Source organism: Carassius auratus, unplaced genomic scaffold, assembly GCF_003368295.1.
Source record: "Carassius auratus strain Wakin unplaced genomic scaffold, ASM336829v1 scaf_tig00214259, whole genome shotgun sequence".
Lineage (NCBI taxonomy): Eukaryota > Metazoa > Chordata > Actinopteri > Cypriniformes > Cyprinidae > Carassius > Carassius auratus.
The window spans coordinates 1,969,949-1,992,877 of record NW_020527582.1 but is presented as its reverse complement, the minus strand read 5'-3'; the positions used below and the strand labels follow the sequence as shown (position 1 = coordinate 1,992,877).

At 36.4% G+C, this 22,929-nt stretch overlaps 1 protein-coding gene across 3 annotated transcripts in view; it reads left to right on the top strand.

Annotated features, from left to right (window-relative positions):
• Nucleotides 1-16,195, top strand: part of LOC113091628 (guanine nucleotide-binding protein G(o) subunit alpha-like) — an 86,796-nt gene extending 70,601 nt beyond the window's left edge. The window contains exons 5-8 of one of the 3 annotated variants that reach the window (XM_026257208.1): nt 2,759-2,887; nt 3,806-3,935; nt 7,575-7,728; nt 13,897-16,195. In XM_026257208.1, coding sequence (XP_026112993.1) covers nt 2,759-2,887; nt 3,806-3,935; nt 7,575-7,728; nt 13,897-14,084 — 601 coding nt within the window. In that variant the 3' untranslated portion in view covers nt 14,085-16,195. Of the gene's footprint in view, nt 1-2,758; nt 2,888-3,805; nt 3,936-7,574; nt 7,729-8,472; nt 11,903-12,205; nt 12,360-13,896 lie in introns of those variants that run through there. The other 2 variants (XM_026257206.1, XM_026257207.1) reach the window with 2 other exon arrangements.
• The last annotated feature ends 6,734 nt before the right edge of the window (nt 16,196-22,929 follow it).

The window sequence follows — 22,929 nt, the reverse complement described above, 5'->3', positions numbered from 1 at the left end:
GCACAAACACTTATCAAAGAGAAGAGATTCAAAAATAATGTCAGTGGACGGTTATCCTTATTAGTGCTGTTCAAGTGATGTCCCATTTGTGTCCTATGAGAGCAGTTCATACTTGAGTACTTAAGTTCATTCTGTGTCAGGTACTACTGTAGACTTGAGTTAAGTGCCACTAAGCGATCAAGCAAACCTAAAGCACCACTATTAAACATTTAATACAATTTAGCAAGTTACAGTCACAGCAACAGCACCCTCTAGAGTCAGTGTGGTGAACCACAGGAAAATTAGGACAGGACATTTCACATTAGTATCAGAGATTTAACTGCTGTTTATTGATTAATCATTTTAAAATGAGTGTTTAGTTAAGCTGTATGTTGTTGTTGTATGTGGAATTATTTGCTGGAGAGGGTGTTATGAGGTAAGAAGGACGTATGCTTTGCCAGGGACAGTGTAAGGGGGAGGAGACGATTGAGTCACAGAAAAATAATAATATGGTGACTGTAGGGCGTCCTGCCTTTCAGTGTCATTTGCCATTTACATACACTTGTTTGTTTACTGAGGATTTCTCACATTAGGTAGACCGACCTGAAGAGTACAGGGATTTTTAAGCTTGATTTGAGCTGGAGAAGCTGAATTTATGGTGTCATTGTCAGATTTGAATATACTTTTGCCTCGTTATATATAGACAAACAATTTTGCAGGTTTATATCTTAACCCATTCAAGTAGATTTGAACGGATTCTACGCCATCATTCAAGAGTTTGTGATTTGTATGATTTCTTTTTTTTTGTATGTATTTAAAGTCTCTTCTGCTCACATATACTACATTTATTTGTAAAGCAGTAACACAGTAGTATAACGATTTAAAAAAACTGTTTTATATTATTGTGTTTTTTAAATGCAGACTTCAGTGTCACATGATGCTTCAGAATTCATTCTAATATGCTGATTTGGTGCTCAGTATTATTATCAATTTTGAAAACAGTTGTGCTGCTTAATATTTTTGTGGAAACTGACACATTTTTTTTCAGGATTCTTTGATGAATAGAAACTTAGAAAAGTATAACAGCTTTTATTTGAAACAGTACAATTCAATTTTGTATGATTATAAATACCTTTCCTGTTGCTTTTAATTAATTAATTGCATCCTTGCTAAATAAGTCTTTGTCATGCATGCTTTCATTAATCGAGTATTATTTCATTAGCTCAAACATTACTGTACGTAGAATTTAGCTATGTAGCTATAGGTGGAATTACAAATCAGAAGGGTGGCTGACTTGTAATCTACATCCAGAAGAAAACACACTAATCTTTAGCAGGATATTTTCTGTGAAGGGACTTTGGTGTAATTGAGCGCAGAAGACAGTAGCGACAGTGGAATGTTCACATTTCCCCAAAGAATTCTGCAGCAACCAAGGAAACCTTCTACTGCAACATCACTTTGCCACAGATGGTCAGGAAAGAAGGGATAGAAGAAAGAGAGAGAAGCAAAAAGGGACAATATACAAGATATAATTATCCAGGAGGATACAAAATGAAAACTCAAACTGATCCGGAATGATAATCGTTTAAGAACCAAATACGTTTCCAGCAGTAATTTCCTTCTAAATGTGTCAAAACATTTTTGGAATTGCATTTTGATGTAATCATCCATTCTTGTCTACTGTCTACAAGTATTACAAGCCAAAGGCTTTGATGGATGTTTCGACCTTCAATTCAACTGGCATCCAATTTGGAGGCACACATAATTCACTGTTTTTTTCATCCGGAAGATAAATGACATCCACACCCTTGGAGAATATGCATCACGCATTGTTGAAAAGCGGGCTCGGTCCTCTCTGTCTGCTTGCATCACTGTTGCGTTTTGAAAAGGATAGTGTGTGTGCATGTGTGTGTCAGCTGTGAGTGGCACAAGAATGATGTTTAATGCTTTATTCTGACTTATACTTTATGTCCTGTAGTCTGATTCACTTCCTGTGTCTAAGATTGTGACTTAAGTGTGATGGGCTCTAATCTGATTTGATAAATCTATTATATGATAAGCAGTCTTTTTTTTCTGTAAGAGCATAAATGGGCAACTGTCAACAAAAGATGACAGGGGAAATCACTTAGATTTTATTTTAGTTTTTTAATACGTTTGTCACCTGTGCTGAGCAAAGCTGCACCTGTTTGATCAAAAATGCAGTAATATTGTTAAATAGTATTACTATTTAAAATAATTGTCTTATAGTTTTAAAATGTAATTTATTCCTGTAATGGAAGTTGAATTTTCAGGAATCAATACTCCAGGCTTCAATGTCACATGATCCTTCAGACATCATTTTTGGTGGAGACATTTTGTAGTGATAAGTTTAAACAACAACAACAAAAAAAAAAATTATACAGTAAATGCCTTTATTGACAATTTTGATCAATTGAATGCAGGCTTGAAATATGAAAGTTTTTTTTTTCTTAGTTTTATTGCTATATATATATGTGTGTGTGTGTGTGTGTGTGTGTGTGTGTGTGTGTGTGTGTGTGTGGCTGGAATAAATTATAGGATTTTGTACTGAAATACTGTTTTTCATTGTTTAGTGTATTCACAAACACTATTTTAAGAGATTGATTTATGATAATTTTATGCATTAAGAAATAAAAACCACACGCTTTGAATTTCCTTGGTTAAAAAAAAATCTACTAGTATCTGTTTTCTGCTTCATGTGAATGGCTGGTTCTGTGAAAAACTGTGGGTTCTAACTGACATTCCATCTTTCTTCCTTCAGTTACTTAGACAGTTTAGATCGGATTGGTGCTCCAGACTACCAGCCCACAGAGCAGGACATTCTGCGAACTCGAGTGAAGACCACTGGGATTGTAGAAACCCACTTCACCTTCAAGAACCTGCACTTCAGGTGAGACTGATTGGCGTGTGATTTATGCATCAGAATGTACGGCGTGTAATTCAGAGCCTTTCGCCGGCTGTTAGAGTACTACAGTTTTATTATTTTCAATCATTCATGAATCACAATTGGACCATGTTTCAGATGAAAAAAGCCTGATCTAATATATGTAGCAAAAAGTGTTTTTAACTCGCGTTACAACTGGAGTGGTTGTAGACCAAGATTAATGTAGAAGAATATCTCGAAACACTGACATCATCTCACTTCATATCATCTCACACGGTTTTTTACACTCTCTCAACAGATAGCACGTGAAATAAAAGTGTTGATGGGAGATAGACAGGCAGATCTGCCACTATTATTCTGAAGACAGATTTAGAAGCACACCATACTGTTACAGCAGAAGCTAGCATTTTTGTAGAAAAGGGCAGGAGCTCAGTTGACAGCAGAATTGCATGTTCAATCTGAAGCAGATTCTAGTATGTGAATGACACATCTGCTAATGATATTTGGTGAAAATCATTACATATTTAAGATTTAAAGTCATATAACAGTCTTAAGTATAATCATAATCGACACAAAAGGCTGCATTTATTTGATCAATAATTTTGCGAAATATCATTAGTATTTCCTCTTAACATTTTTTTAAGTGTAATTTATTCCTGTGATGGCAAAGATACATTTTCAACAGCCATTATTTCAATCTTCAATGTCACATGATCCCTTTTTGTGGATACTGAGGATTCTTTGAAGAATTGAAAGTTCAAATGAACAGCATTTATTTAAAATCTTCTATAAGATTATAAATGTCTTTGCTGTCCTTGCTGAATAAAAGTATTAATTTCTTGAAAAAAATTTACTGAACAGTAATGTACAGCATGTTGCTTGCACTGTTGTGTTCTGAGCTCATGCTGAGTTGTGTCCACTCAGGCTGTTTGATGTGGGAGGTCAGAGGTCGGAGAGGAAGAAATGGATCCATTGCTTTGAGGACGTGACCGCCATTATCTTCTGTGTGGCTCTGAGTGGATATGACCAAGTGCTCCATGAAGACGAGACCACGGTGAGTACTATACACACACTCACATGCAGAGACACAAATGCACACATCTGCGCTTATGCTCTGACACACACAGACTCAATTGCATGCGCACACTCACCTTCTGTGTTTCATATACACTCGAGTGTGCACATTTAACACACTAACAAACATGATTTGTGGGTATTTGGACATTTTCTGCCTTGGATGAGATTATCTTAAAGACTTCAAATCTTGATGGACAGCACTGCTGTAACTACATGATGCAGGCTACATGATCTTCATCCACTGTTGAACACTGTAATTGCAATTATGCTGCTATTCAAGTGAACATGATATGCTGTGTGTGATCATTCTCTGCCTTATACTTAAAACAGGGCCACAGAATAGCTTTTGTTTAGCTGGTTTTTAGAAATGTTTAAGGTCAGTGGTGTTGATAAAATAGGCCTCCATTGTGAACTCCCACACTAATCGGCACAGAGATAATGCTTATGCTGTATGTGTCATCTTGTGCATACTGTAAAATTCTTAAAAATAGTTAACAATAGTGAAAAAAATAATAATACCGTTATTAGCATTTGTATTTTTTTAATTATTATTGGCATTCAGTTTTGTAAGCCTGTTGGAGATGAGCTGCTAGCAAACATGCTCTAAAATGTGGGTGGCCTGGGTTTGAATCATGGGTCATGTTTTGATGCCCCAAACACTGTACCATCAAATTTAAGCAAAATTTAATTAAAAACAAAACAATTATTTGGATAAACCTAATAACGGCATAGTGCTGAGTATTGTAGCTGTCATGTGTGTGTTGCAATTGCTTATCCTCTGCTAACTAGCCGCGCACATAATGGTTTCTCAGAGTGCTGGGGTTCCTACTGGTGCATGAATTAATAATATGGTTGCACGTGTCTGGAATTTCTTCCAGTTTTTAATGTTTTTGCAACGCGTTTAGTAACTTCTTGTCTTGTGATGTCAGGATCTACTTAAAATGGTAATTATTTTTCATTGTTACCCTAGTCATGTGCTGAGGTCAGCATGTAGACTGAGTCGAGTGGTTTGTCTCCTGATGTTGTCATTAGTTTAACAGGCACTTTGCTCACCATGTCCATTTCTTATAGACAGCATGAGATGACATACACATAACTATATTAAATTTAGCTGTTAAAATACTAAATAAAGGGAACTGCAATTAAGTTGAAAGTTTGTAATAAAAGTAATAAAATTACATTTTAAGAAAGGAACGTTACATACGTAACAGATCTATACAGGTGGAGCTGGGGAAGGTGGAGGGTTTCAGAGGAACACTGAAAGTGCACTGCGAAAGGCTCTAGTGAATGCTAACTATCCATTTAAATATAAAGCAGCAAGCTCATTGGCTGTGAATGCAGCATGAACCAATCAGCTTGTGCCAAGTAGTTTAACAGTGAAAATATTATCAGTTTGAGTTAAGGACCCATCTGCCTTTGCCAACTAGAGTTTCAGGACAGAACTTGGCACTAAGTAGACACAAAGTTCAACACAAAGCCATTCAAACTTCTTTTTAAGTTCTGTGAACTCATTTGCAGTTTCCTTTAATAAAAAAAACAAAGAATTATTAATGTCCCCACGCTATTGATTGATTCTCTGACCGTGCCAATTGATTCATGGCAGGTGTGATGAGTCATGCTTGGACGTCTGCGTGTGACACAGGCCTCAGATCTGCCCAGACACACACTCTCTTGACAAACGCTGATAAGAGAATTTTTACAACATCAGAGGGATTTACGGTGACGCGTTTTGAACATAGTAGGGCTTTTATGACTAGAAAAGTGGCTCCCCATAAATACAGCAACTCTCAGGCGCCCATATTCACCTGATCTATGGAAGCGATAAAAAACAAAGACAGATTCTATTATTCTGTAAGAAAGTCCTGGCGAAACAAACGGGATGAACACACGTAGAGATCCTGTGAATGTCCATTCAGCTCTCTATCAGTGTTTACGCATTTGCCATCTGGCATTTTGTCCCGAACATCTCTCCTGTGCACATTGTGGCCTTTCCTCCTCCGTTTCAACAGACATGCATTTATTTTCTTCAAACACTGTGCGTTCCAGTTTGACCTGTGTGAGGCTTTTGTTTAGAGCTGTTCTTTTCTTCATCTGTGACAACGCATGGAGCGATTCTGCATTGCTCCACTGTTGTTTAGCATATCTGGGGGTGGGATATGTGAGTGAAGTGTTGGGTTCTGGTGCATGTCCGGTTCCTCTCGGCTGCTCCCGTGGCCTCCAGCGGCCACCTCTGCATTTACGTCTCTCCTTCAAAACATCTCAGCTGCTCTCCTGTCATCTGTCGCCATCGGCTTTCTTCTCTAACCAATCGCTAAGCAATCCAGCCCAGCTCTACAAGCGGCCCTTCCACAGGTATGAAATTATCATTTCCAATCTCAGTTGAAGCACGTACTAAAAAGAGCTGGAAGCAGTAGGCCTTATGTTGTGCTGTAAATTAAACAGACAGAAAAATGAAAGGCAAAATGAAAATTCTGTTATCATTTCAATTCTCTACACACTGTAAAAATGATTTTTTAAGCTGCAAATAAAATGTATGCTTATCTTATTTGACAATAATATTGATATAGTATGATTATTGGAGTATGTTTTTCTACTTTCTACTTAAAAAATTTAATATAATTTTTTATGTAAAAATTGTTTTAAAGTAATACTACACCAGTTTTTTTTTTTTTTTTTTTTTTTTAATGCGTCCATACAGTGAAAGTCAGTGGGGTCAGATGTTGTTTTGGACCCCGTTGACTTTAATTGTACGGACGAAAATCTTGCTTTGTCTTATACAGTTGAAAGAATGTCATACACAATTTTCATTTTTTGATGAACTACCCCTTTAAATGTTTGCTTGTTTCTGATATCTGCTAGTTTCAGTCACTAAATTATATCAGATATTCTAGATGCATTGCTTGCTCTTTCCAAAAGCTCAATTTGTAATGGGTCGTTGCTGGCTAAAGTGATCGGCTGACCTTGTTCTTTCCAGTTTCCTCCTAAAATGATCGGACACATCAAAGAGAGATTCACTGCTTCCAACTCTGAATTCATTACCAATCAGATGACAAACAAATAATTAGCAGAATAATCAATTATTAATTGCATATGAAAATAAGGACAGTATATCTTTGTCATTTTCTCATTATAATTAACATGAGATGCATTGTATACCATCATGATGAGAAAAGTACTACATTTTTTAGGTAGCAGAATATGTTTAGTTTCCTTTTCTGGCTTCTTGGCTCTTTGTTAAATTTCCTTTCTATTTTCTGTTCATTTCTCACTTCAAATTCTAATTTTGCACTCAAAGTGTGATTGCACCTGAATGTGTGTGCGAGTGTTTATAAGAGCGCCTGAGAGCGAGTGTGTGTATGTGGGTTTACTTAGCTATAATTTGGGGTTAATTTTGTGAGCTAAATCAGTATATATAATCTAAATATTTGATTTTATTGTTTATTTTTTTATTTTAAAAATGAAAAAAAAATATATATAAATAAAGGTTGGATTATGTATGTGTAAAATTATATACATATATAAAAGATTTCCCATTTATAGCTTAGTAAATGTGTATGTCTGTTTCTGTGAATGCATGTCTGTAAATGATGTTGATGTCTTATTTTTCTTTTTTCAGAACCGCATGCACGAGTCCTTGAAGCTGTTTGACAGCATCTGTAACAACAAATGGTTCACAAACACCTCCATCATTCTCTTTCTCAACAAGAAGGACATATTTGAGGAGAAAATTAAGAAATCTCCCTTAAGTATCTGCTTCCCAGAGTACACAGGTAAACTCATTATCCTGGTGTTGTGAAATGCTTGCAAAGGAAGAAAGACAAAATAATTGATGTGGAGAGGATTGTAGAATAAAACTTTTCAGAAGCCAATTAGCACAATAAATCTTCAGGAAAAGAACCATCCTGGTATTTTATTCCTTGTGGATGGATACACATGCCAAATCTGGACAGCCTACATTTCTGTATTTTCCAGCACTGTGGGAAAGTAAAACAGTCATCTTCGATTTACTTTTGTATTTTTTTGTAGCTCAGAGCTTGTAATCTTCCTCCATAGCTGCTTTTAAACATTTCCTCACATGTTATACTGAATGATATATGGAAGACAGGCTCCACAAACAATCACAAATAAGGCTGAGAGACAGAAAGATCTTTCCTGAGAATGTGCGGAGTAACTGTAGTCAGGGAAAAATGGCTTGACGTTTTGCTGCCTGAGGGAAAATATTTTCTGCAAAAATAATTTTTGCAAAAATAAATACTTTGCTCAGTATTTTTCTTCTGCTATCTGAAGTTTTGATGCCTTTGAATCAAAAGTGATTTATTACTTTGTTAAAATAACATGCGCATGCTGATTTAGTGTTCAGTTTACAGTTTACATTTACCACCATTGTTTTCATTCTTTTTTGCTAACCTTTGCAAATGTACATTTTTTTTTTTGCCTATTTTTTTTTCAATTGTTTGCCTCCCTCACGGTTTTCTTTTATTTACTTTTTCTAATTGACTCATCCTGTGCTGCAGGTTCAGACACGTTCATGGAAGCAGTGGACTACATTCAGTCTCAGTACGAGAGTAAGAACAAGTCAGTCGAAAAGGAGGTCTACTCGCACACCACCTGTGCCACAGACACAGACAACATTCAGTTTGTGTTTGACGCTGTCACCGATGTCATCATCGCTAACAACCTGCGCTTCTGTGGCCTTTACTAACCCACACTGAGGCCCAGCTCTTACACAACCCCCAAATACAGTGGCAACTGTAGTCAGATATGACATTTTGTCTTTGTTTTATACTTTTAAATGTCTCCAGTTGTGTCTGTCGGTTCATTCGTTGGCCTTTTATAAGGTGAGAACTAACTCAAATCTCACAGTTCTCACAGAGCTCTTCTTTAATTTATGTTCTAAATTTAAACCAAAGGTCTCAACTCAACTATTGATTATTGATTTTGGTAAGTTGTTACAAATACAGGAATGTGCTTTGAATGTCCTTCCTGACACCTTCCTGGTGTGTTAGAGAGAGGTCAGGAGATATTTTAAAGGGAAAATTGGTGCCAAACTTCCACTAGTTTCTTCTTTTTGCAGCTGTAGCTGAGCTTGTAAAGTCTGACATATTATTTTGTCCTTATTACACAGTATGCCGATAAATAATTCCAGATTCAATGAGATTATGTGGTGATATTTTAAATCCCCATGACTATTTAAGTGGCACTATAATGATGATCCATACACATGCATTATTTTCAAATGAATGCATTATGGATATGAATCTCAGTGAATATTCAAAAGCTGGCTCATATTACATGTGTTCTGAGTTGGCAGCAATCTCAGCGTGTTGATGAAACACTAGGCTTGACATTTACTTGGCATTTAGAAGAGAGTGCAAATGTCCGATGCCCTGAGCCAAACCGCCGAAATGTTAGCCTCTTAGCATCCTAAAAACAACGGGACGTGTTACTCTTCAAAATTGGATTTTGGACCTTTTAAACCAGACACCCAGGACATTCCAAAGTTTCAAAATCTGTCTTATTTGTTTAGCTCATTGCATTTTGAGAACAGACAAAGCTGACTGTAACTACAAAGAAAAAGTTAATAACTAGATTTGTACCACATATATATCTGATCTCTCTCTATATACTGTACATTAAAGTTTGGGGCCAGCAAGATTTTTTTTTAACACAGCTGCATCTTTAATTTGATCTGAAAAGACATTAATATTCATATTTATATTTATTTAACATTTCTATTCTAAAAACTTTATATATAAAATGCAATATATTCCTTTCATGGGAATGCTACAATACATTTCATCATACATTACTTTAGTCTCCAGTGTCGCATGATCCTTCAGAAATCATTCTAATGTGCTGATGTGGTGATTAAGAAATATTGTTTTATTATATTGCCAAATGTTCAAAACAGTTTAATATTTCTATGGAAACTATGACTCGTTTGTTTAGGATTCTTTGATGAATAGAAATTTAATAACAGCAGTTACTTCAAATAGATTTTTTTGTAAAAATGTGATAATCTTTACTGATCAATTGAATGCATCATTGCTCAAGAGAAGTATTAATTCTTAAAAAAAAAAAAAAGATTCTGACCCCAAACTTTTGAACAATACACACACACACACACACATAAGAATCACATGCACATATGCAACAACTGGAGTTATGTGCTTCATATTAGTATGATTGAAGTAATAGAATCACAGAGCTGTCTAACCATACACTGTCTGCTGTTTTGTTTGTAGTTGAGTCTATGTTATACTATCCTGCTTGATTGCTGGTCACAGTGTGCAGTAGTGTTAGTCATATCTAGGGGTGGGACTGAATGTTACAGGTACTGAATGGACTCTTCGGTCTAATCAGCTGTAGCTTTCTTTAGAGACGGTAGGCTCACGTGCATTGCATTGAACTCAGACCTTGGCCTGCTTTGAGTCTCTTTGAATGTGAAAATACAGATGTGTAATTGACAGTGATTCACAGTGCCATATGTGCTTTGGATGTTTGCTGGAATATGTGTACACAGTGCTTCTTAATATTCACCTCTCCATAGGATCACTTTAGTCGATGTGTGAATTATACCACGACTTTCAGGGAAGTGGACTTGAAGCAGATTTGAATGTCTGATGAAAGGAATTTGTAATCTCGTGCAACACAAATTGTAGTTTGGGAGCAGATGCACTGCATGACTAAATTATCTGAAAGACCCTGTGGAGTCCTGTATCTTTTTTCTTTTCTCCTTTACCATTCTTTCAGTGGTTCAAACTTCATAATATGTGACCCTGGACTACAAAACCAGTCATAAGTAGCACTGGTATATTTGTCGCAATAGCCACCAATACATTGTATGGGTCAAAATTATTATTATTTTTTTTTAAATGCCAAAAATCATTAGGATATTAAGTAAAAATCATGTTCTATGAAGATAATTTGTGAAAATTCCTTCTGTAAATATATTAAAACTTAATAAAAAAAAAATGCATCACTAAGAACTTCCTTTGAACTACTTTAAAGGTGATTTTCTCCATATTTAGATTTTTCTTTTCTTTATTTTTTTTTTGCACCCTCAGATTCTAGTTATTAAAACAGTTGCATCTTGGCCAAAAATTGTCCTATCCTAACAAACCATACATTAATAATCGAATGCTTATTAATTCAGCTATTCAGCTTTTAGGCGATGTATATATCTCAATTTTAAAAAGTTGGTCTTTATGACTGCCAGTTATGTGTTCTTATATGTCAGTACTAAGCCATTGTTCAGGTCTATAAATGGTCAGTTTTTATATATTTAGAGAGCGTATATAGCCGTATAGTGACTTTCATTGTAGAAGCCAAACAAAGAGTGTTATGGGAAAGCAGTATCATTTTTAGTAAACTCCTTTGACCTTAATCCCAGTTTGATGGGCCATAAAATTTGGATTATGATTTTAAAGAATGACGAGTAACGAGACGGCTGGCTAATGCACGTCAATTGTCAGCTCAGACACATGTGTAATTAGGTCAGTGGCCAAGGTAAAGAAACTCAAGGGTAATTGAGTCTGTCCGTTGCTGAGGGACAAACGCCAAATTGTTCCCTGGCTTGTAGCCGCAGTACAAAAAACTGTTGGTGATGTATCCAGACTCCTTTCACCAGACTGACTAATGTGATAAGTTCAAGCGGTGCGTTTTGCTAATGTTGAATCATTTACTTGAAATGGTACTTAAATTTGAAATTGTGAGTTTCATCGTAGTGTTTAATTCATATTTGATGCTGATTAAATACAGCAGGACCCGGCAGACATGCTCTCCCATCAAACATATTACTGTAATCTCACCGTCCATCACTTTTTGTTTTTGTCAAACTGCTGTAATTATTGTTTGTATGTGAGTCTCACTGCTGTGATTATTTATTGAACAATGGATGTCTATTTATATGACATGAATGAATAAAGTACTCGTGAAACTTGTGTGTGGCGTTCTTTTTCGAGTCCTGCATCTTCTGCATGTAAACACAGATTGATATTGTTTTCTCTGTAGAATTAGAATCTTTGCGGTGAATCATCACTATTGGATCGAGCAAATATGAATAATGTCACCAAACTTGTGTAGGTTGAAACCATAGTTTCTTTCTTTGCTTTTTGTGGGCTTCAGCTACTGTAGTTGCTTATCTTGACTGTTGCTGTATGTATTTCTCCACTAAATGTTTCTGGTTTTTCTGTCTGCCTCTTTTTCTCTGTCTATCCTCCATTCTGGTTTCTTCTCCTCTTGCAGAATCGCATGCACGAGTCTCTTATGCTGTTCGATTCCATCTGTAACAACAAATTCTTCATTGACACTTCCATCATTCTCTTCCTCAACAAGAAAGACCTATTCGCTGAAAAGATCAAGAAATCTCCTCTGAGTATCTGTTTCCCTGAATACACAGGTAAGAATGCTTCCTGTTGTTAAAAAGTCTATAAACATGGACAGATTTGAACTCTGGTAGAAGGATGCTTGTGGTTGGTCAGATCAGGCTTAGTGATGTCAAAAACCCATTAGTTTGGATTCACAGTGTGAACTCGGACTACATTTTGATAGCACTGTAACAAGGATGGAGCAGTAGCTGAATCTTGCTTGTGCAGTCATGGGTAAAAGGTGGGCACAGAGGGATGTCTGCAGGTCTGTCAAACTCTCTTCACGGCAGAATACAATTCACTGCCTCCGTTAGACCCCCTTCCTTTTTCAGCAGTACCCTCAATGTTGCTTTCCACTTACAGTGGACACTTAAATCACAATTAAAAATGTATTTGCATTATATACAAAAATATCCATCCAAACATTAATTAATTTTTAAAAATAGAATATTCATTAATTACAGTACATATTAAAATAATGTTATTAATTAAATAATTATAAATTCATTAATTGAATACACAGTTGTCAAAATTAAGACAAAAGTATTTGGTAAAAATGTATTAATTTATTATAAAGTAAATGTATTGAATATAATTATAAACTGATGAAGTAAATTATTAAATAAATGATATATAATATCTCAATATATTGTGCAAAACTGAGACAAAAATATTTTGACAGTTACAATGTTAACATTAATAAAGCTGTCTCCACATCTATATATAATGTTCAGAATTAAGACAAAAGTACTTAGACAATTATAGTTTATGCATTATATGTAAAGTATATGCATTAACGAATACATACATTATTAAAAAGTATACGATATCTCCGTATCTTGATAATTTGTTCAAACTTGACACAGTAGCATGCTGACAATTAAAGTGTATTTATATAAAATGTCTAAATTGATTATAATAAACTTATATAATTAATTAACCTAATTATAAACAAATAAAGAAATGGTTAAGTTATTAAACAATCTTATTAATATCTCAATATATTGTCCGAAAACACAGTACTTGTATGTGTAATTAATTAATTATAATTAAATGCAATTATAAGTTGATAAATGCAATATTTCAGCATCTTGATACATTGTTCAATATTGTTTATGTTCATATTATGATTAAGTCCATCTTTGGTTACTTAGGACATATGAGAAAAGCATTGCCTAGTATTAGATCTTGTTTGGATATATATATATTTTTTTTTAATGAAATGAAACTAGTTCAATTAATTTAAAATGTAAAAAAAAAAAAAAAGAAAGAAAGAAAAAAGTGTTCAAATAATTTTGATCTAAATGGTCTGGATATGGCAGCTTCTCAATGGAACTTTAAAAGAATGGGACTCAATGGGTCCGGTTAAAGAATGCATGGCTATTAGAGAACGGAAGAGAAGAGACATTTGTGAATGTCAGAAGTCACCGAGGTCATTTTAAATATTGGGTTAATGAGCGTTTTGAGTGACAAGAACAAAGTCGATTTGAAGATCAGAGTGCCACTTTTGTCATTTTTTATTTTTGCCATAATATCAGATCTCACATACTCATTGATCTCTGCCTCTAGGTCCAAACACCTATGACGATGCAGCCGCTTACATCCAAGCACAATTTGAAAGCAAGAACCGCTCGCCTAATAAGGAGATCTACTGTCACATGACCTGTGCCACGGATACAGGAAACATCCAGGTGGTGTTCGATGCCGTGACCGACATCATCATCGCCAACAACCTGCGAGGCTGCGGCTTGTACTGAGGCCCGCCCCTTCCCTCTCGAGCCACTTCTTTGGAAATGATTATTATTGAAAATGCAAGTTGGTAAATAATGATAATGATAATTTTAAAATAGGCATATACAAATATATAAATATATTATATATATATATATATATGAAATGTTTTTAGTTTGTCTTTCAAAGAGCTGCCAACAGAACTGATTTCTTATAGAAACCCAGCCTTTATGGTTTTAGAACAAAGTTGGGACTTTTTTGTGTTGTTTTTTTTTTTTTTTCTTTGCTGTCGTACGTTTTGTTCTCCCCGTTTTCCACTGTCTTTATCGTTTTAACTAAACAACCTTCATTTTTTTTTTTTTTTTTGGAAAAATGTCTTTCTTTGACTATTTTTGTATGTTTTATGTCATTGTATGTATATTTATTACATTGATATCAGTCAGTGGGGATGACCTGTACATGTTTGCCTGGCTACATGAATTTCCTTTGACGATAATGTGACGATAGCTAAATCCACGGTTATGCTAGCCTTGAGCACTACGGTTCAAGTCGTTTGTAGCGTGTCCTTGTTTCGGATTTTGAATCACTGTAGTAACGTTAGATATCATAGAGAATGGAAACACCCAGGCTTTTCTTATGTTTCGTCTCTAACCCATCCCCGTCACTTCCGTAGGTCAGCTCTCTGGGGAAGGGTCCGGGCCGCTTGGCATGCGACCCTGGAGCCTGTCGAACCAGTACAATGATTGCAAATGTCATATCAGTGCCAACCTTCTGAGAATGACGTGTCTGGGAATAGTCGTAGAAACACTAGGTCACTGTTATGAGAACTTATTAACATTTGTCTTGTAAGGAACTTTTACTTTTGTATTGTTGTTGATTAATTTATTAATTTATTTATTGATCATCTGTCCCACACACTTCCTTTGTACTTACTACACCTCATCCATTCTTCTACCTCTCGTCTGTCGTCACCCTTCCCTCTTCATTCCTTCTTTTCCCTAGGTTTCTTCCTGTTTTAGTTGGCTGGGTATTGGAGTCCCCGTCACTGATAGCATGACCCCCTCAGCCTTTGTATAAAGAAACAGCTTACTGCTTCACATAGCTAATGGTGCGAAAATAAATAATAAAACACAAAATAAAAAGAACCAAAAAAAAGAGGAAAAAAAAGAAAAAACTGAAAAGACAGACGCAGCAAAAAGAATGGGCATCATGTGGGGGCGGGGTTTAAGGGGTGGGCGGGTAGATGTGGTTGTTCAGGGAAATGATGTGGAGGCTTGCAGACGAAGGTCATTGGGCTGTCGGTCTTTGTAGAAAGCTGTAGATCCTCCAGTTCTAGAATCTTAGAAATAATTGAGAAAAAAAAAGATAAAAAAGGATGACAATAATAACAAACAACGATGATGACGATGATGTTAACAATACCAATATCAATGATTATTCTGTAATATTATTAAAGGTATATTTCTTGTGCTCTGTAGCTACAGAACTTTTTTTCCCTCTCTCCCCCTTTTTTTAAAAAAAAGAAAAGAATTTTGCAAGGGTTCCTGTGATCCACTCTTGAACTGTTCTTACCGACTTACCCATGTTGATGTTGATGAACTGTACCGATTCTTTTTGCCTGTTCGCTCTGCATTGCAATGTCTTTACTTAGCCTGAATTACAGTATATGTATAGATTTTTTTTATTTGATTTGTTTGAACGAACCACTTTTTGGTGGCACGGCTCCGCCCCCGGTGCCGGAGAGGGCGGGGCTGTGCACGGCTGTACAGATTCATGCGCTTTCTCTTGGTTTTTTGAGAATTGTACTCAAACACCTTCCAGGTCTGCATAGAAAAGCACAGCTCTCACCTATCACACGTAGATTTGGAAAGATGTATCTCTCCTCCCTCTCTGCCTTCTAAGTTTGAAATTCAAAGAAAAAGAGAAAAAAAACCCCTGTAAAATTACCTTAACCACCGTTGATTTTGATTCTCATTCCCTTCTTTTTTTAATCCTTTCTTTTTCTCTCCAAGTGAATGCTTTTGTGCTGCTTTTTCTCCCTCTTCTTTAGTGAATGGTTGTTCTTTCATGTGGGATGTTCGTGCTGGAAAACCAATCGAATGTAGTGTTTACATTAAAAGCCACAGTTTTCATGACTTCAACCTGGAGCTTTTCGCTTTTGATTGTTATTCATACCACTGCTAAACTGCATTGTTGTTTTATATATTTCACTGATTACTGAAATAAATGAGACGATACAGATACCATTAGAGATCAGTTAACATATGAACGATGCGTTAAGGTAAACTTATCCGCCATTAATCCAATACTAAAAGGACAGACAGCATTCACATGATTAAATGTAAGATGATCCGTTCCAATTCAACATATTATTTACTGTCAGCATTTTTTACTGTCAGTATGCGATATAGGGGACATGATGGTAGTGTGTGTGAACACCAAGGGAAATAATTATGTCTCTGTGCCTCTTTTAAGTGTGTCTTCAGACGGTTCTAGAGAGAGAAGGAGATGCTCAGTCACTCTATACCACCGCTTCAAGAGGAAGTGGCACTTTGTGCCATTCTGATTGGATCATAATTGCAATGAGAGCTTCACATATGGAAAGAGAGGGAGAGAAAATGAGAGGAAGAGTTTGTGTGTGTTAAGATAGCAGGATGAAATGCAGACTATGATGGGAAACTGCAGAGGTAATTGGTATCGACTGTGTCCACCCAACTCAACACAAAGGCTTTATATAGCTACAGTGAAGAAAGACTCTGCGTCAGTGACACCAATTATGTACACTCACTGGCCACTTTATTAGGTACACCGTACTAGTACTGGCCTTCAGAACTGCCTTAATTCTGTTTGGCATAGATTCAACAAGGTGTTCGAAACATTCTTCAGAGATTTTGGTCCATATTGACATGATAGTATGATAGTACGCAGTTGCTCCAGATTTGTGGGCTGCACATCCATGATGCGAATCTCCCGTTCCACCGCATCCCAAAGCTGCTCTATTGGATTGAGATCTGGTGACTGTGGAGACCGTCTGAGTAAAGTGAACTCCTTGTCATGTTCAAGAAACCAGTCTGAGATGATTTGTGACATGGTGCATTATCCTGCTGGAAGTAGCCATCAGAAGATGGATACACTGTAGTCCTAAAGGGATGGACATGGTCAGCAACAATACAAAGGTAGGCTATGGTGTTTAAACAATGTTTAATTGGTACTAAGGGGCCAAAAGTGTGCCAGGAAAATATCTCCCACACCATTACACCACCAGCAGCCTGAACCGTTGAGACAAGGCAGGATGGATCCATGCTTTCATGTTCTTTACGCCAAATTCTAACCCTACCATCTAAATGTTGCAGCAGAAATCAAGACTCATCAGACCAGGCAATGCATTTCCAATTTAGGTGAGCCTGTATGAATTGTAGCCTCCGTTTCCTGTTCTTAACTGACAGGAGCTGCACCCGGTGTTGTCTTCTGCTTCAGGGTATGACCTGTTGTGCATTCAGAGATGCTATTCTGCATACCTTGGTTGTAACGAGTGGTTATATAAGTTACTGTTGCCTTTCGATCATCTCTAACCAGTCTGCCCATGCTCCTCTGACCTCTGACATCAACAAGGCATTTTCATCCACATAATGCATATAGCCACTGGATATTTTCTCTTTTTCGGACCATTCTCTGTAAACCCTAGAGATGGTTTTGCGTGAAAATCCCAGTAGATCAGCAGTTTTTGAAATACTCAGACCACCCTGTCTGGCATCAACAACGATTACAACTTCAAAGTTACTTAAATCTCCTTTCTTCCCCATTCTAATGCTCGGTTTGAACTTCAGCAAGTTGTCTTCACAACATCTAGATGCCTAAATGCATTGAGTTGCTGCCATATAATCTGCGGGTTAGCAATTTGTGTTACCAATTGAACAGGTGTACGTAATAAAGTGGCCAGTGAGTGAGTGTGTGTGTGTGTCTATATATATATATATATTTTCAACATAATTTCTCCAATTTTCAGTGTCATATTATCATTCCAATATGCTGATTTGGTACTGAATAAACATTTCTAATTATCGATATTTAAAACAGCTGTGCTGCTTAATATTTTTGTGGAAACCCTGATACATTTTTTCCCAGGATTCTTTGATGAATACAAAGTTTTAAAGAACATTTAAACCAGAAATGTATTGTTTACTTTTACTCAAATTAATGCATCATTGTTCATCAAATGTAGACATTTTTTTTTTAAAATCTTACAGACCCCAAACATTTGAAAAGTAGTGTATATATAATCCCCCCCCCCCCCACATTACTAGCCACCATATAAACCGGTATTAGTATTTTTACCTCCTAAAAAAAATTGCCTTAAATTAATGCCAATAAGGCAACAGAAAGAGACGGAAAGGATGAAGAGACCAGATGATGACAGATGGAAAGAAGGGAAAATATCCTTCCCCCTCTTCTGGCGGTGACGGGTATAGCTTCCTTTTTTCTTTCTTTTTTGCCTTCCATAGGAATAACAACCATCTAAACGAGCTGAAAGCTTAAATCAGTAGGTTTAGATTGTACCAGGTAAACGAGGGCCACCAGAAGGCCTACTGCAGAACTGCTAAATGGACCCAATTAAGAATGGAGCATAAACATGTTTAAATATAGCGGTTAAAATGTGTAATGTGTCTCCCATAACACTTAAACAAAGCCTAAGCTGCTGCACACAATCACTTATACTTACTGCCACTGATTCATTAGTTTGATTAAATAAACACTTATAAATTGTTATATAAAATGACTGGATTCTACTTGGTCACATTATCCGAGTGTCACTTATCGTTGATAGTAATGCTCACTTTGATGTTGAAGAATTTTGTAACCGCTCAATGATGAGTCAGTGTAGTGTCTTAATATGCCCTATAATTCAATCCCAGGACCTTGTCCCTGTCAGCTATTTTTCCACAAACATACACATACACACACACACTAAGTTATTTATAGTGCAGCACCATCATCTGCCTGTTGCTAGGAGACGGCCGGGTGCAGATTTCCTCAGCATGCAATACATAATGCTTTCATCACTGCTAGTTTTATGTATTTTGTCACACATTTTATAGTGTGAGTTTGTTATTTCACACTGCATAAAACCACACCGTCTCTGCATGGGCACAAAGCAGTAATTCAAATGATTATATTCCAAACACAGTATGCATCAAGCTGACAACCTTCTGTATAATAATGGACATTGTGCTAAAGAGAGGAAGAGTGTAAACTAAAAAAGGAAGTGGTGTATGTGTGTGCGGTGATGGTGAGTAACGAGATGGCCAGCACAAAATGCTGATTAAATTTCTTTCACAAAGGTCAAGACACCAAAGCCTCTGTTGCCATGGAAACTGCATCGTTTACTCCTATTTTCCATCACTTCTGGAATGATGCTGTCTGTTCGGTGTGGTTTACCAGTTCTCCTTGCAATGACACCTCTCCAAAAACCTCTGGACTCTGTAATCAGGAGGTAAACACCGTAATCCTTAAAGTAGATCCTTGAAAAGGGGACATAGATAAATAGAAAGTCACAAACTCATCACACAGGAGTTATCTCAGTAATTATGAGGTCTCCTATAAGTCAAAAGTCTAGCTACACAAGTGTGTTTCCTCTAGAGCAGTGGTCTCAAACTCAGTTCCTGGAGGGCCACAGCTCTGCAGAGTTTAGCTCCTAGTAATCCTGAAGACCTTGATTAGCTGGATCAGGTGTGTTTGATTAGGGTTGTAGCAAACCTGTGCAGAGCTGTTGCCCTCCAGGAATTGAGTTTGAGACCAATGCCCTAGAGACTGCACAATGTTTACATTTATATAGTTTATAGATAGACAGACAGACACCGACAGATAGATAGATAGATAGACAGACAGACAGACACAGATAGATAGATAGACACACAGACAGGTAGACAGACAGACAGACAGACAGACAGACAGACACACACAGACAGATTGATAGACAGACAGACCGATAGACAGAGAGATAGACAGACAGACACACACAGCCAGATAGATAGATAGATAGACAGACAGACACAGACAGATACATAGACAGACAGATTGATAGATAAACAGAAAGACAGACAGACAGACAGACCGATAGACAGACACAGACAGATAGATAGACAGATAGATAGATAGATAGATAGATAGATAGAGATAGATAGATAGATAGATAGACAGACAGATAGACAAATAAACAGACAGACAGACATACAGATAGATAGATAGATAGATATATAGACAGACAGACAGACAGACAGATAGACAGACATAGACAAATAGACAGACAGGCACAGACAGATAGATTGACTGATGAAATCACAGCGTGTGTATAATGTATTACATTTTCATGCATTTCTAAAGCATAAATATTTATGTTGTACGTTATTTGTCAACCCACCGAGCGTTTTACATTTGAAAACAGGATTCACACGTAGATTTTATTAGTTTGGTTGTATGAAAATAACACAATGATAGAAAACACAATGAGAAATAGAAGAAAACACGCGATCAAGCCCGCCCTCTGGTGGACAGATCCGGGACTGAACCAGTCCATCAACTCGACCTCACCGGGAGACGGTCACAGTGACATTTTATTTCCTCATATATATTTTTTTACCCAAATATACCTGGTTATAAAAAGAAGACCTACACGTGAACTGCAGAAGTCACAAGTCACTATAAAAAAGCACGTTAAAATGCTTGTGGATGAGGTTAGTTTTCTGTAAATGTCAAATGACATAATCATTTGGACTCTTTTAGACAGCAAACGTGACGTGAAGTAAGATTTTATGTCCACTCTGAAATAAACCGAGCCTCACATAGGCTCTCACACCGTTGGCGACTCGCGAATAACAACATCGAAGAACAGACGGTCATATTTCAGGCGGGAAACATACTCCCGCCTGAAATCTGAGAGTGTTTTCAACTGTAGTTATTTTGCTTTGTCTCAATGCGCGAGTCGCCTGAGTCGGGCAGACTGACTGACAGACAGACAGACAGACAGACAGACAGACTGAGTGCCGAACTCGGGAGGTCTCGCCGTCTGACCTTGCGGCACCCCCTTCGGTTTCCTCAGGACACGAGTAAATACAGCACGCAGACGCGAGCTCACACAGAAAGACAACACTGATTCTTAAGTAGCCTACACTGCTCGAGCAAATAAGACTAACAAATACACATGCATGTACAGTATCAATCAATTATTTTTATTTATCTTCGACATGTTCAAAGTTTATCACATTGGGAGAAATTTGGATCAACACCATCTGACACAAAAATAGAAGCCTGTTTATATTTTAAAATAAATTTTGGCCTATATGTAATTTTGTCCACACTTTATTTTAAGGGCCAATTCTCGCTATTAAGAATCAATTAACTAAGACTTTTGCCTAAGTAGTTGTTAAGTTTAGGTATTGGATTAGGGATGTAAAATATGGTCATGTAGAATATGTGCTTTATAAGTAATTATAAATAGCAAATGTGTTCATAATAGGCATGCTCATAGCAACAAGTTAGGAATTGATCCCTATAATAAAGTGTTACCATAATTTTAGATGTATTTGTAATGGAGCTGTCATTAACAGAAAATCTAAGATTTTTCATTAATTACATTACTAATTAGACACAATTAAAACAACAACGACAATAATAATAATAATAATAATAATAATAACAACAACATCAATTACAATAAATTATAAAATACAAATCGGTAACACTTTTACTATTATAATAACAACAAATTATTCATAAATAAATGTAAGTAACCCTATAGAGGTTATATAAACCAGCCCTAATCCTAACCATATAGTAAGTAGGCTACATGTAGGCCTAGTTAATTCATATTTCTCAGTACTTAAATGGATAATTACACTGTAACAGGTACACCTTCAAATAATGTGAAACCTATAAATCTTTAAGACAAAAATACGAAAACTACTCACCAGAGCCTGTGTGACCTCATATGAAATATGGAAAAAGAATCTTCAGGATGGCGACTGACTAGATACGATCTAATTAAAGTATGTATTAATACATATCTGATGGTGTTGACAAAAAAACTAGGAACACAGCTGCTAAACCTAATAAAAGATGTATCTTCTTTCTTTCAGGACAAAGTCATATTTTTTCTTTTAAAGATACATTTATATTTTGATTTCTTATTTTGAATCTTATATTTTTGAATCTGCAGTGAGCTAGTATTTTAGGGTCAGTGAGTGATCATGTAATGTCATAATTCTGAAGAAAAATGGAGATATCCAATTTTATTTTTTAAACAAATGTCTCAAGAATTACTATCAGATAAAGACATATAGATAGATAAATATATCGACAGACAGACAGAGCCAGGGTTTTTGTGCTTTCCAAAGAGCTTCTTTTCATGACAACAATCAGCTAAATGTCAGCTACATCCCAGAGACCTCTTACATGGTTTATAAGGTCATGTTTTTATTTATTATCTCTTTTTTTCCCACTAAGAACAGAATGTGTGTGTGTGTGTGTGTGTGTGTGAGAGAGAGAGAGAGAGAGAGACAGACTTCCAGAGCTATGTTTAGATTCTTCACTAAATGGCTGGTAGGCTTTTAAATCACATCATTATCTCGACAGCACCTGAAACTTCATTCACTGGCAGACACACACACACACACACCAACAAAGCCAAAGTTGTATAGTCAGCAGAGCTATTATGTGTCTGACGTGTTTGCCTGATGCAATTTAATATTTAATATCATACCTGAACAAAAGATTACCCTACTTACAATCTCAAATCAACGCATCACTTGCAATAGTGCATGGGTTGAAGACGTATAAAATCTGGGGGATTTCTTGATCTGTTGTTTATGCATTCTT